This window comes from Salvia hispanica, chromosome 5 (assembly GCF_023119035.1).
Source record: "Salvia hispanica cultivar TCC Black 2014 chromosome 5, UniMelb_Shisp_WGS_1.0, whole genome shotgun sequence".
Classification (NCBI taxonomy): domain Eukaryota; kingdom Viridiplantae; phylum Streptophyta; class Magnoliopsida; order Lamiales; family Lamiaceae; genus Salvia; species Salvia hispanica.
Genome location: NC_062969.1, coordinates 11,200,182 through 11,215,776, shown reverse-complemented (window position 1 = coordinate 11,215,776; position 15,595 = coordinate 11,200,182). Strand labels below are relative to the sequence as shown.

At 31.9% G+C, this 15,595-nt stretch overlaps 2 protein-coding genes and 1 long non-coding RNA gene across 4 annotated transcripts; all 3 read left to right on the top strand.

The window, feature by feature from the left end:
• Positions 1 to 2,524: 2,524 nt before the first annotated feature.
• Positions 2,525 to 3,091, top strand: LOC125189411 (dirigent protein 1-like). Its single transcript, XM_048086691.1, has one exon. It carries the CDS (start codon positions 2,525 to 2,527, stop codon positions 3,089 to 3,091), a length of 567 nt encoding a protein of 188 aa, XP_047942648.1.
• A 2,883-nt stretch (positions 3,092 to 5,974) lies between these two features.
• Positions 5,975 to 6,514, top strand: LOC125189410 (dirigent protein 1-like). The gene has a single exon (XM_048086690.1). It carries the CDS (start codon positions 5,975 to 5,977, stop codon positions 6,512 to 6,514), a length of 540 nt encoding a protein of 179 aa, XP_047942647.1.
• Positions 6,515 to 13,437: 6,923 nt separating this feature from the next.
• LOC125187584 lies at positions 13,438 to 15,589 on the top strand. 2 transcript variants are annotated; one of them, XR_007170629.1, is made up of 3 exons: positions 13,438 to 14,346; positions 14,487 to 15,086; positions 15,214 to 15,589. It is a non-coding gene; the product is annotated as an uncharacterized LOC125187584 (long non-coding RNA). The 2 variants fall into 2 exon arrangements; XR_007170628.1 differs by having other exon boundaries at positions 14,433 to 15,086.
• The last annotated feature ends 6 nt before the right edge of the window (positions 15,590 to 15,595 follow it).

Below are 15,595 nucleotides of genomic sequence, written 5' to 3'. Positions count from 1 at the left end.
CAATTTTCGTCCCTTTCTCAACTCTTCTAGAAGGTTTCATTTTTGTTTTCTATCATATTGAAGACACATGTACCCAGAAATGTATGACTATATTTTAGGACAAATGGCATTATAATACTAATCCATTTCTTACTTAAACTCTCTATATTTTCCTATTTATTCCAAGACATAATTTGGGTTAGATAATCATCGAAAATTGCCTTACTTAAGACACATGTACCCAAAAATGTATGACTATATTTTAAGACAAATGGCATTATAATACTAATCCATTTCTTACTTAAACTCTCTATACTTTCCTATTTATTCCAAAGACATAATTTGGGTTAGATAATCATCGAAAATTGCCTTACTATATAATTAAGAGTATATAATTTATTTATGTGAATTTACCAATATATCCCTACTAAGTATTTCGTATATTTATCTTACTACAATACAAATTATTAATCATCATCATTTTCTTACCAAATTGTTCGTGTAAAATTTTGAATTCACAAATTTTCTAGAAAATGACGAATTCTGCTAACCCGTTTTTTTGGGTGTTACAAGTTCTCTTTTATAAAGTGTCGAGTTCGACACTTCTCCACACTACATAGTTTATGATTATTTAAAATTTGCTTCAACTTTGTTTAACTCCTTTTCTTCATGTAATCTGCTATATTGCCTCAAGAAAGGCATATGACACCTGATTAATAAACGTTTTATTATCATTTATTGTCATAATTTAAAACTTCAAATAAAATTCATTTGTCCACCCATTTCGTAATAATTGCAATTGATACCTGTTATTTTTCATAGTAAGGGAGCTTTGTTATTTTTTATAAAAAAAAAGATACGAACACTACAAAAATTGTCTATGTTAGCTGTGAATATTAGTGGTGGAAAGTCCGCCACTAATATTGGCAGAATAGTATTCCGCTGAAAAATCTAATGGCGAAATTCCCATGGATCAGTGGCAAATTTTAATTACCCATAAATGTGGCGAAAATTAGTTCCGCCACTACAAATCATTCTAATTTTATCTCATCGCCTACTTTTCTCTCTCTTTATCTTTACTATTGTATTCCTTTCTCCCACTTTTTAACACAATTTTTTAACCTCTATGTCATAAAGTTATGACTCAACTTAATTGGGGTGGAGGGAATATTTGTGTGATAAAAATATATATTGATGGACATTTAGGCATCATAAGAATTATTTTATTTCATTATATTACTAATGGAAAATTGGAAACTTTAATTATTTTTAAAAATAAATATCCACATAATTGGTTGAAAAAAGATTAACCTGAATAATAAACCTCTTCATCCCACAAGCATTGAGGTTCGTTTTCGTAAAAAGTGTAAATTTCAAGGGGACCTCTAACATTTTATAAGTAATTAGATCAATTAAGAATGGCACATGATACCTAATTAATAAAACCTAGTGTTTTGTTATGATTTTATTGTCATACTTTAAAACCTCAAATTAAATAGTAAAATTTATCTGCCCAACTAATTCGTTATTATTTCAATTGATAGCTGATATTCTTCGTGGTGAGGTAGCAGCTATGTTATCTAAAAAAATGAGTAACACAAAATTTGCAATTTGGCAATCGATCGAATTGGTGAAAAATTTGCACAAAAACTCGTCATAATATGATTATCGTCTAATGAGATGCTTTCAATTGTCAAAATGCTTGGTGCTCAATGTTTAGAAGTTGGATATATAATAAAAATCGTGTTTCATACGTGGGCCACTCACCCCTTAAAAGGCCTCTTAAGGGGGAAGGTTATCAACATATATATAGAGAAGCTAGGATCATCACCAAGCCGATGTGGGACAAGGATATGGAGAATTTAACACGCTCCCTCATGTGTGGGCCGGAATGACACATCGGACTTCCATCAAGTGGGTAGGCAAGAGAAGAGATAAAGAGATAAACCATCATCGACTTGGGCACTGCTGTGATACCATATTAGAAATTGGCCCCATTTCTAATATGGTATCAGAGCAGTGCCCAAGTCGATGATGGATTTCTCTTTATTTCTTATCTACCTCACGAGTGGAAGACCGATGTCCTTTCTGGCCCACATTGATGATGGTTCTCTCATATCTCTTGCATTGCCTACCCACGTGATGGAAGACCGATGTCCTTTCCGACCCACACGTGAGAGGGCGTGTTAAATTCTCTCAATTTTGTCCCACATCAACTTGGTGATGATCCAATCTAATCTATATAAGTGGATAACCATCCCCCTTAAAAGGCCTTTTAAGGGGTGAGTGACCCATTTCTAATAGACGAAGTTATACTTTTTAAATTTGCTTCTTTTTTTCTTTTTTTTTTAAATTCCAAAAAGTTTACAGTGTTACAAGCAATTTATCCAAAATTATAGGAGTACTTACATAAAACATTTAATGTAGTAGTAGTAATAGTTTGGTACCGACCAACTCTATTTGAAAACACGAGGTTGATGTTTATTCGAGTATATATAGAGTTGAAATCTGATCGTTAATCATACACCTCCAAACATTTGCAGGCATGGCCAAAGTTCCAACATTATCTCTCATCATCATCATCCTTTTCTTAGCCATTTCCCACCCAACAAACTCCCAACAATTCTCTACAAAAGTCTTCAAGAGGCCAGAGCGGCTAATTAACCTCCGCTTCTACCTACGCGAATCCATCCGTGGCGACGCGCCGTCGGCCTTGGTGGTGGCGCAGGCCCCCACCACCCCAACCTACCGATACAACTTCGGCAGGTTGGTGGTCTTCGACGATCCCCTGACGGAGGGGCCGAACCTCAGCTCGAGGGCAGTGGGCCGAGCTCAGGGGATGTACGTGTACGCCGATGTGGACGATGTGGCCCAATTAATGGTGTACAATTACTACTTCACCGAGGGGAGGTACAACGGCAGCACGCTAAACGTGATGGGGCGGGATACGCCGCTGTTGGCTGTAAGGGAGATGTCGGTGCTCGGCGGCACCGGCCGTCTCCGGGGTGCGAGGGGGTTTGTTCGGATTGTAGAAATTTCGGATGATGTGGAAAGGGGGGTTATTGTGGATGAGCATGATGTCAATATATATTTATATACTAGGAGTATATAAATATATTGATCCTCAGTATGTGTCTATGTTTGTGTCTGCGTTTGTGTTTGATTATTTATCAAACTCATATATATATTTATATACTAATGAATAATCTTGTACTTGTTTGTTGTACGACTGAAATATACTCCCCCCGTCCTATTCAAGATAGTCATTTTTTCTTTTTTGTTTGTTTCAATCAAAATGGTCACTTTTCAATTTTGGAAATAACCTCCTCTCTCCTCATTAAAATATTCAACTATATTTTTCCTCTCTACTTTATTCCACCTAATAACACTTTCTAAAATTTCGTGCCACTCAAGAATATGGCCATTTGAGTAGGACGGATGGAGTACAATGGACGGATGGAGTACAATGGATAATGTTGAAGTACTTGTTTGTTGTACTTATGAAATATTACTATATTTGATCGTATTGTTTTTGTTCTAGTAGAAATTGCAATAGATTCATCTTACAGAGTTTTGATTATGAACATTTCTCAACTAAACAAAAATGTTCCCAAATTTTTACGGCACCGTTGCAAAACTAGTAATTGTCAACAAATTTTGACCTAAAATTCATTAATTCTTAAATCACTGACCATAAAGTACATGTCTTCTTTCTCATTGCACCAGCTTTTGATATGCACTTTAATTTCATACTATCAGAAACAATGATAATATATATGTAAATTAACAAAAATTATAAAAATAAATCAATGAAAGGATTAATTTTTTTTGCTCCCAAAATTAAATGTTAATAAAATGAAGAAATAAATTTATTATTTTAAACATCAAATTAGGCATCAGTTGAATTTTAGTATAAAATGATGGAGTACTATTCCCTCAGTCCCCCAAATTTTATCATAGTTTGATCGGCACAGATTTTAAGAAATGTAGTTGAAAAAATTGGTAGGATGTGGGTCCTACTTTTAAAGTATTAGTTTTGTAATAAAATATGAGTTAGAATAAGTTAGTGGAATGTGGGGTCCACTCCCAAAAATGGTAAAATGTGAAATGTGACAAATTTTGTTGGACGGACGATAATAGAAAAATATAACAAAATATCAGGACGGAGGGAGTAGTATTTATTAAGAGAGAGAAATAAGTTTTAAAAATTGAGAAATAATGAAAAGAGAGATTAAAATAAATATAATTGGTCTAATTTGCCTTTAAGACTGAAAAGCAAAATTAGAATAAAATAATTAAATAAATGAAAAGCACTTCTATAAGTTAGTTGTAAACTTATAATTAGGTTTTGCTTACTCAAAATCTAGATGGTGGTTGATGTACTCTGGTCTAATGTCGAGGATTATTTGTTACTTATATCTATTATTTATCTATATTTTCTATTTTTCTCTCATATTTTACTTTATTTTTTTGTTCATTTTCTTTTATATTTTATTCACCCTTCATACTTTATTCACCTTTCTATTAAACTATGTCGTCCACAAATGAGATAGCTTTTTTTGGACGGAGGCCAAAGAGAGTATGTCATATTCTGCATGTTCTTTCGAATGTAATTATTTATCTATAAAAATCATACTGTACTATGTATAAATTATGAATCTGTATAATGACATTAATGACATTTTTTGTTATTCTCTCCAAAACTCTCCTCTTGTATATCATAAATATAAATGAGAGCAAAAGTTTTTTTGTTATAAATTATGATCTAAATTCCTATATTGACATTTCTATTATTTATTATCCAAAACTAGATGGATAGAATATTTAATTACAAAAAATTATGTGTATATATTATATTTAACCAAATCTCTGTATTACATTTTAATTTTTTTCTCTAAAAGTTCCCAAATGTGGTGAATTCGACATTCCTCCACACCATAATTTATAACTATTTAAAATTTGCTTTTAAGTACAACTTTGTTCACCTCTATTTAATTTACTATAATCTGCCATATTGCCTACAGAAAGGCATATGACACCTAAGGGTCCTATTCTAATACTTATAGCACTCTAATATAAAATTAAGGCTAAATTTCTATCCTTGGATTTTAAAATGAGTGGATGAGATTATAGCTCACAAAATCTCAATAAATAGTAAACAAAATATCAACAAAAGGGTAATATCGTCATTATGTTATCATATGATAATTTTCGTGAGTGTTTTTTTATATCAACATTGTGTATTACAAATATCAACAATATGACATTAGAATATCAACACATTTTTATTGAGATTGGACATGTATAATATTGAGATTTTGCCTACAATATATTGAGATTTTTTGTTGCATTTGTTGAAAATAAATCTGCTTATCAACATGTACGAAAATTAAAATATAATTTATCAAATTTTATCACCCGAACATCGTCGGAACATATGCAATTGAGATCTCGTTGGAATCCTTATTAAATTATCTTTAATTTGATATATTTTTTGCGAAAAAATAATTTAAATTGAGAGAGTTACGTAAATTTAAAGATTTGAGATGATTTTGAGGATAGAGAAAGTAGTTAGTTATAATTACTACATATAGGATTTGACATTAATACCCTTTTAATTTAATTAATAATTATTTAAATTTAAAATATATTACACTTGGCATTATATTAACCACAAGATCTTCTAATCTAATGGTTGAAAATTGGTCTCAATTTGGGATTGGTAATTAGTTAGCAATTGATTAATCCCTGACACGTAATTATTAATAAAATTGCAATTGATAGATGTTATTCTTCGTAGTAATACTTAAGACGATTTCATTTCAATTGTTTAGTCAGTTCAAATCTGGCCATAAATCGAATTGTTGAAAAATTCGCACAAAAGCCTAAAATATTCATTCAGTTCACGAATTTAATTAATGGTGTATGTATAGTTCAAATCTCATGGTTACTAATGCATTTTTTTATCTAAAAAATTCATGATCATTCTCCAAACATGGCCAGAGCTCCATTGTTCTCTCTCATAATCCTCCTCTCCTTAGCCATTTCCCTCCCAACAAACTCCAAGAGAGAGATGCGGCGGAGTTCAGAGCGGCTAACTCACCTTCACTTGTACTCATACGAAGCCGCCCGTGGAGACGCGACGGCCGTGGTGGTTGCGCAGGCCGCCACCACCAACACCTACCGATACAGGCTCGGCGAGGTGGTGGTCATCGATAATCGCTTGGCGGAGGGGCCGAACCTGAGCTCGAGGGCGGTGGGGCGATCTCAGGGGATGTACGCTGCGGTCGATGTGAGCAACTCGGCGTTCTTATCGGTGTTTAATTTAGTCTTCACCGAGGGGGAGTTCAAAGGCAGCACGCTGAGCATGATGGGGAGATACGACGCGCAGTCGGGTGAGAGGGAGTTTCCGATCGTCGGAGGCAACGGCGTTTTCCGGTCTGCGCGGGGGTATGCTCGGATGAGGACATATTCGGATGATATGGAAACGGGGATTTCTGTGGATGAGTATCATGTCTATGTCATCCATTCTTGATCGATCCTCATGTGTTTGTGTTGATTTTTTTTTCACACTTCCACTATATATCTACTTGTTTTCTTCGACACCACTCTCCACTCTCTCTTTAATTTACCTCATCCTTTCCATTTTGACCAGGCACGGGTTTTAAGAAATGTAATGAAAAGTGAGTTGAAAAAGTTAGTGTAATGTAGTAATTTTATAATAAAATGTGAGTAGGAATGAGTTAGTGGAATATAAGATCCACTACTAAAAATAGTAAAAAGTGAAATGTGACAAATTTTGTGGGACGGACGGAAATGGAAAAAAGGGATAATCTTTATGAGGCGGAGGAAGTAACTATCTAAACTTTGATTTTTCTCAACAACTCTCTTTACCTCCTTGTTTTTTACTTTAATCTGCTGCATTGCTTACTAGTTACTCCACTACTTAGCATATAATAACTCCTAATTTTTAATTTTATTTTTTGGTATAATGTCCATTAGTGTGAAAATCCAATATTTCTCATTCGTATTTCTTTTTTCCTTTCTTCGTTTTTTGACCGTAATGCCAATTAATTAGAGGAGAAACTCTCGAGTCTTATTCTGATAACGGAAAATTGAATATACATTGATGGACATTTAAACATTATAAGAATCATTTTCATTCATTAATTATATTACAAGAGAAAATTGAAAAAATTTCTTATTTAAAAAAATAAATATCTACATAATTTGTTGAATAAATATTCAAAAAATTAAATAATTAATAAAACATATCGTATTATTATGATATATTGTAGTACTAATAATTTAAAATCCCAAATTAAACAAAATTTATTTGCCCAACCATTTTGTTATAATTGCAATTGATAGCTGATATACTTCGTGGTGTGGTATCTATGTTAGCATTTAATAGATGACATTTCAATTGCTTCGTCATCAGTGTTAATGATTTGGTATCAGCCAATATATATGTAGTTAAAACATTCAACAATCTATTCTCCTTTATTTTCCAAATTTAAAACAACAAACAGCTTTTTTTGTCTTTCTATTTAAACTTGTCAAAATAAATCCAGGAAGAGTAATCTTTTTTAGGACCCCAGAGTCGATTACTTGCTAACTCATCCCTTAATTGATAACTATAGTTAATTTTAAATCATGTATAATTTTAGAGATCTGATCTATAATTTGCTATGTGTAATTTCATTTTTTATTTTTTAATATTTAAAAGATAATACCAACTATCAAATTTAGGGTTTAGGAACTCAATGTTAAATATATCAACACGAAGATATGGCAATATCAACACAATTTCATATTGACATTGTACAAACACTATGTAAGTCATGTTGAAATAAAACTGCTTCTTCACATATATGAAAATTAAAGTATTTTTTTCAAATTTTGACTTCGAAACATATGCATGTGGGATCTCATTGTAATCCTTTTAAAATTATTTTTAATTTGATATATGTTGTGTGAAAAAATAACTTAAATTGAGATAGTTATATGCTTTTAAAGTTTTTGAGATATTTTTTAAAAGTTAGTTATAATTACTTTATTGTTAATTGATATAAATATCTTAATTGACATTTTCTGTTCATAGTATTGATACTCAAGTTGAATGATTTTAGCTTTTGATTTCAAGATCTTATGCTTATCATTTAATTGTAGTTAATAATATAGCGAACCGCGAGAGTAATATACTCCCTCCGTCCATGAAAAATAGAGCACATTTGTCATTTTTTATTGTCCATGAAAAATAGAGCACATTTAAAACAGACAAGTTTTCAATTCTTCTCTCTTACTTATTTCTCTTCTCTCTACTAATAATATGGACCTCACATTCTACTAAGATTACTTCTCTCTTCTTTTTTTTTTCTCTTCTCTCTTACTTTATCAATTCCACATTAAAATTCGTGTCATTCACAATGTTTCCTATTTTTCGTGGACGGAGGGAGTATTAAGAATTGAGATTCGTTTTCTTAAAAAGTACTCCCTCCGTCTCAAGGAAGATGACCCATTTCGGGCGGCATGGGATTTTATGCAAATTTATTTTGTGTGTTGAGAGGAGAGAGTAAAGTAAGAGAGAGGGAATAAAGTAGAGAGAGAGGTGTTTCTATTTTAAGTAATGAATCATCTTAATTGGGACAAACTAAAAAGGAAAGTGGGTCATCTTCAATGAGACGGAGGGAGTAAATTTCAAGGGGCCCTCTCAATAAACGTGACATTGTATAAGTAATTAGATCAACTAAGAAAAGTGACATTGTACAAGTAATTAGATCAACTAAGAAAAGCACATGGCACCTAAGTAGTAATAAAACCTATCGTTTTACTATGATTTATTGTCATAATTTAAAACCCCAAAATAAATAAAATTTATATGCCAACCATTTTGTTATACTAATTGCAATTGATAGCTGATATACATCGTGGTGAAGAAGCTATGTTAAAAAAAAATAACATAGAAAAAAATAACATATATAGCTACATCCCACGATGTTATTTCAATTGCTGAGTCAATTTTGATCTGGAAGTAAATTGAACTAGTATAAAATATTGTGCAAAATCCTGAGTTTATTTCATTACAAAAAACTCGTCATTTAGTAAAAATCGTGTTAGTGACGAATTTATACTAAAAATTTGTTTTTCTATAATTTCCAAAATTTACGGTGTTATATACAAACAATTTATCTAAAATTATAGACTTACAAATCATAACGGGAGATGAATAAACTTTGAATGTAGTAGTTTGGTATCAGCAATTATTTGAAAACACAATATTCGTGTTTATTCGCGTAATATATATTCCATCCGTTCCTTGTTAATAGAGACATTTTTTTTCGGCACAGATTTTAAGCATAGTGTGCTAAGTGGATAGTAAATAAAGTAAAAGAGAATAAAATAAGAAAGATGAATGGAGAATAAAGTAAGAAAGATTATTACTTTTTGCTAAAAAATAGAAATGACTCAATTTACTTGAAATTTTCCAAACTAGTAAAATGACTCAATTAATATGAAACGAATAGAGTATATGTAATACAAATCTGATGCACATCCACACTTTGCAGGCTTGGCCAAAGTTCCAATTCTAATAAAAAAAAGGTCTTTAATGGCACTCAAAAGTGCAAGTATAAATAAACTTTTTTGACATTTTAGTTGTTATGGCACTTGATAAAAGTGAATTAATGTAATGTGTATTAAGAAATTTGGTGCCAGGATATACCTTCCATTAATTCACGTAAAAGTGAGAGGAAAATCCTTGTGTAGTGGCATTAGAAAGTGCCACAATATGAGTTTTACAACTGCACCTACGTCTAGAATAAAAAATTTACAAAATGCCACTTATAAGTATTTAAAATTACAATTTCATCCTACATTTATGGAATCTATATTTTCTACCACCAAATTTCTATAATTTATATTTTGATCCTTCAAATATTTATAAATTACAGTTTCACCATTTAAATAAATAATTAATATTCAAAATTATATTTCCCCCCTGTATTTTATGGAATTTACGTTTTCCACCAACATATTTCTATAATTATATTTTGATCCTTCAAATATTTATAAATTACAGTTTTATCATTAAAATACTTTAAATTTACATGTTCCTTTTCAATATGCAAAATTTATAAGCATCCAACAAAATTTTAAAAGCTCTTTCGGAATAAAACGTCAAACTGAATATATATCAAAGTTTTAATCTGTCAAAAGAACATAACATATTTCTAGGTACATTGGTTCCACATCAACTACATAAAACATCATTAATACTAAAATTATAAAATTCTAATCCATCCAAAAGACCATGGCATATGTGTAGGTACATAGATTGTCTTGTGCTTCTTCTATCATGTGAACAATCTGCATAGCCTGGAACAATAAAATTTCATAATTTTAAGAAATCACTAGAGAAAAAAATAAAAAGAAAACAACTTTCTTAACTTATTCAAATCTCAAATTCTAGCCACATATATGAAATATCAAAAACACATTACAACGACAAAAGTATTGAATGCATAAACAACCTATTTATAACTCCAATATAGCATTTTCCATCATGAACAAAGAAAAGTATAGAGAATACAAGACTAGAAACACTACAAATTAGAATGAATGGTCACAAGTATAAACTCAACAACAATTTCTCACTTAAGTATACAAGTAACAATTTTTTCAGCATTCAGAAATTTCCAGAATTTTGACACCAATTTGAAAAATCATTCTGAACTCATACAATGTCCGAAATTAGTAAAACCAGTGGTAAATTAAAGCTATACTTGCCTATGTTACAATGTTTAAATTTCAAAATCCAAATCATCACCTTGGAGAGGTTATCCATGGTTTAGTGTAGACTGTCAAAAACTAGAACTCAGCAGAACAGTCATGTTGTAAAACTCATTCCGGACTCATACAATGTCGGAAATTAGTGAAACCAGTGGCAAATTAAAGCTATACGTGTACGTGATGTAAGGACAAAATTTCAAAATCCAAATCTTCACCGTTTAGAGGTTATTCATGTTTAATTGCAGACTGCCAAAAACTGGAACTCAACAGATCAGCCATGTTTGTAAAATTCATTCCGAACTCATACAATGTCATAAATTAGTGAAACCAGTGGCAAATTAAAGCTATACTTGTCTATGTTATAAGTCTAAATTTAAAAATTCATATCATTACCGTTTAGAGGTTATCCATGTTTTATTGCAGACTTCCAAAAACAAGAACTCAACATAACAGAAAGAAGTCACCTTTGGGTATCATACTTAGGCTAGTTAGTACTACTTAGCAACCATGTAAAATGCCACAAACAAAAAATATGGGAAGACCTCAAAATCAATCTATACTATAACATAATGAAAAGCACAAACCAAGATTGATCATATAAATAATATAATTAGTTAATTTAGTTTAGAGTACCTGGAATCCAAATGTAAATCGAGAAATCATCAGTACTCAATAGGCGTCACCTACATATACAGTGATGATATCCAATAAGAATAAAACTAAAATGCAATAGTTAATCATTTGTTGATAAACCATTGATAAAATATACCAAAGAACGTGGCCAAGCAATCATATGACCAACTGTTTGAGACAACTCTTGAAAGTTCTCGTAGGGCCTGATCAATTGCTCCTGAGGTTCAACTACAAATTTAACATTTATTTCACACCAATTCAATCCTAATGCTTGGCCTCCAACTTTTGTATTTGGATCGATGCTATAAATACATCCTTTAGCAACAACTTTGTTTGTGAAAATACTCCGGAGAGAAACATACACCCCAACCTCCAAAAAACCAAAATAGATTAATAACCATTTTTAATATGTAATATATTTCAAAATTGTATAAAAATTAAAAGCAAAGATACCTGATCAACATCAGTTGAAGTAGGATTCAGTGAGCTCGACTCAGAAACTCTTAGATCTGGCCCTTTGTGTGCTTGCGAAGCACAAATTCTTTGTTGTGTCTCAAGCATAGCCTCTAGTCGAGCATTCTTCTCTTTGTATTCCATTAGTAAACGGTTTGATGTACACTTAGAAGTTCCATTCCATATATCCGAGGGGCATACTCCTTGCCCCATCATCATTACGTGTCCTGGCTTATCTTTCCCCATGACTTGTGCAAATACATCATTTGGAGAAATAGCATCTTCAGAACCTTCAGGGAGCTGATCACTACATTCTACCATCGCTGTCTGTTTACAAAAATTTTAAAATTAATGCACACATTAAAATTTCATATATATTTCATAAAATGAACAAATGTATCATTACATACAAGTTTGCTTGAGACATCAGTACTTGAGGTTCCATTCTGAGACACATAACATGAATTAAATAGCTGGACACGCGATGGGCACTTTCCATGTTCCTTTGTCTAGGAAAATGTAAATTATCAGTTTATTAACATGTTGTAAAATCAATTATGAAATGAAATAGATAAGAAAGAAAATATTACCAATTTCGCTTTCACTCGAGCAAATGACGTCTTTCCGGTTCTTTGATTCATTAACTTCTGTTCTCGAGCGTTTTTGTTTCTCTTGCTTGTTTTCTAATAGCAAGTAAAAAAAGTGAATGCATAGCATAAATTGAGTTATCAATATATAGGGAAGATTTTGAATAAACCTTTGAATCTTCAGTTTTCCAATAAGAAAGAAGTTGAATCCATTGATCTTCTTGAACTCTATCATCCATGTCATGTATTATATACTCGATAGGTACATCAGCCCAATACCTCGTTTTCAAATAATGCTTCCAGTTCCTCCATTTAGTCCCAATGGAGGTCAATACCCAATTCTCAGTACTGATGGGAACATCAAATCGTAACTACAATACACAAAGCCGACCAGTATTAAAAATATCTAGATATAATTGACAAACATGTTGTCATTGAAAAAGGTATAATCAATCCCAAAGCATAGGAAAAACCATGATAAACTAAATAACCTTAAATGTATTACCTTTACGACTTCGAGCATCTCATCTTTTTTTTCCTTTGGCATATCATGCCAATTTTTAACAGTTAGTGGACAATGCAGACCACTTCTTGCTATTGAACCTAAAAAATGTGTAAGCTTACTCTGGTCACCACCTATAGGTTGACCAAATTCATTATATTCAATAGAAATGGGTGGTAGATTTTGTGGGCGACCCCAAATATCAGTCATATAAGTAGGGCCTCTAGTTTTAGCTCCAGATGTATCACAGCACAAAAACCATAATATGATTAGTCCACAGATTAAAGAGTTTATGCAACTTATTATAGTGTGTAAGTAATCATTACCTTTCTCTTGTTCTTGTTCTATGCCTACACTCATATCCCCAATTGGCAATGGTAGAACTCTCTCATGACTATGACACTACAAAAAAAACGCTAATTACCAACCACATAATTTCCATCGGAATTTACCAATGGATTACCAAGGGATTTACCGTTGGTGATTTAGAATGGAAGGATTGAGTGTAGCTCCAACTCTGATTGAGTGTGCTTGCACTAATATTTAGTTTGATGTGATTTAATTGTTGCAATTTTTATATGGCTATGATGATTATGATGATGTTAATGAAAGTAGGAAACAAAATATCCTAATTAAATCTTGTTTTACAGTTTAGTGTAGAAACTAGGGCATTTAATTTGATGTATCGGTTACATATTGAGGAAAGGGAATGTGGCAATTTAGCTCAACCTTCTTATGTCTTATGCCTTCACTATTTATACTGAGCTCACTGTAATCATGGCTGATCTTAGCACTATTAACTTTTTAGTGTAATTCTGAAGGCTTTCTCTTAGTTCGATTGGGGTTTAAAATCTGCCAAAAAGTGCAAAATTTAATCCAAACTACATGATACATGAGAACCAAGTTATGAACTATCAAGTATACATTGCATTAGAAGCTTGTGTTGTTCACAAACATTTCTCAGTTGGCAGTAGAATGCATGTTCGGCAGAATGCCCTTGTTTGCATTGCTTTTGCTCGTAGATTAAAGATTAAGATGAATGTTGGATGCAAACTGATTGGCATTGTTGTAGTTTTGTTTTCCCTGTCTTGTATGATTAGGACTGGTGTCTATTGATCATTTGGTCACATGTTTTTCTTTTTTGAATAAATGTATTTGAGGATTATTCATGACTTATAATTGGACTTTGTTGGATTCATTTGTGGAGATGGAAATTTGGAGTATCAATCACACACACACCAACATTTGTACGTGTGTGTAAAAGTTAGGTGCATTGAATCTAGTTGAATCTGAGTAATTTGTTACAGCATTGAATCTAGTTGAATCTCTGAGTAATTTGTTACAGGTTCACCTATGTAACTCTGTTCCTAAACTAAGATGATGGGACAATTATTTTTCTAGGTAAAGTAAAATCTAGACTCTTTTTTTTGGCTAAAACCATGGTTGAATAGATTTACTTCTCCCTTTCTGATTTAGCTATTGCACAGATAAAACTGTGTCGCCTCTTCTGTGTCGCCTCTTCTGATTTAGTTATTGCACAGGTCAAATAAAAACTAACAAGATGCAAAGGTAATAGTAGTTGTTTCAGATGTTTGCTTCTTTCTCATCACTTTGTTCAACGGCAAAATATATACTCATCCACTGCTCTAAATGCTTATAAACACCCAATGCCTGTTCATCTGTCTGACTCTCACCCCATTTATATCCTTTTTAGCTCTCTTCTTTGACTATTATTAACACAAATCTTTGACTGTTATTCTAGAACTCTAAACCATGTTGTCCCTAGCTTTATAAGGAAATGAATTGGTTTAGAAAAAGAATTTTCTATATTTGGCTTTATAAGACAATTTCGTAGTATTCACAAAGATATCACACAGAAATATGAGTTTAACAGACCACCATTCCCCTGTAAACTAAATAAACTTGATAGCAGAGTTGGTCTTTTCTAGTTTCTGTACTACTGATTATTTGTTGCTGCTAATCATTAACTTTAATTATGTTGGCAGATATTCTTGCTTTTATTATTTGAACTCTTTGATGCAGTGAAGAATGAAGAAGGAGAAAAAGCCAGCTGCTTGATCAAATAGAGATGGTCCATTCTATGACTTCTTTTGGTTTTGGTGTTTTAGATTAGACTCTAGGTAAATTTTTCTTATTATTTTTTATTTGGTTCTCAATCTTTCAGACCCCTGTATGTGATCACTCTTATTTCATGATCTCCATAAACATGAGTCTCTTTCCATTCTGATTTTGTTTTTGTTATGGCAGATTTCAAGGGGTTTTCTGGAAAGCTGCTAGAATAGGTAAAATATAATATTCTATGTAACTTGTAATGCTAATTGTGTTATAACACTTTGTCTATTACCTATTTGTCATAACTTGAGATTTTGGTGATGCTTGTCAAATGTACCTGATTATTGGTTTTATTGGTCAAATTTGTCAAATGCTAAGTGCTCATTCTTCTTTCTTCTTTCTTACCTTTTCTAATTTGAGTTGAAAGAATAAAAAAGAAGTCAGGATTATTTGTTGATTTTTGTTCAAGAATTACAACATATGCTAGGTACGTTCAAGACTTTAATCCTTAGACTGCTGTTGTTTGCAAAACTGTCTTATTTATAATGTTCTAGTTTGATACAAAGGAATTATAAGA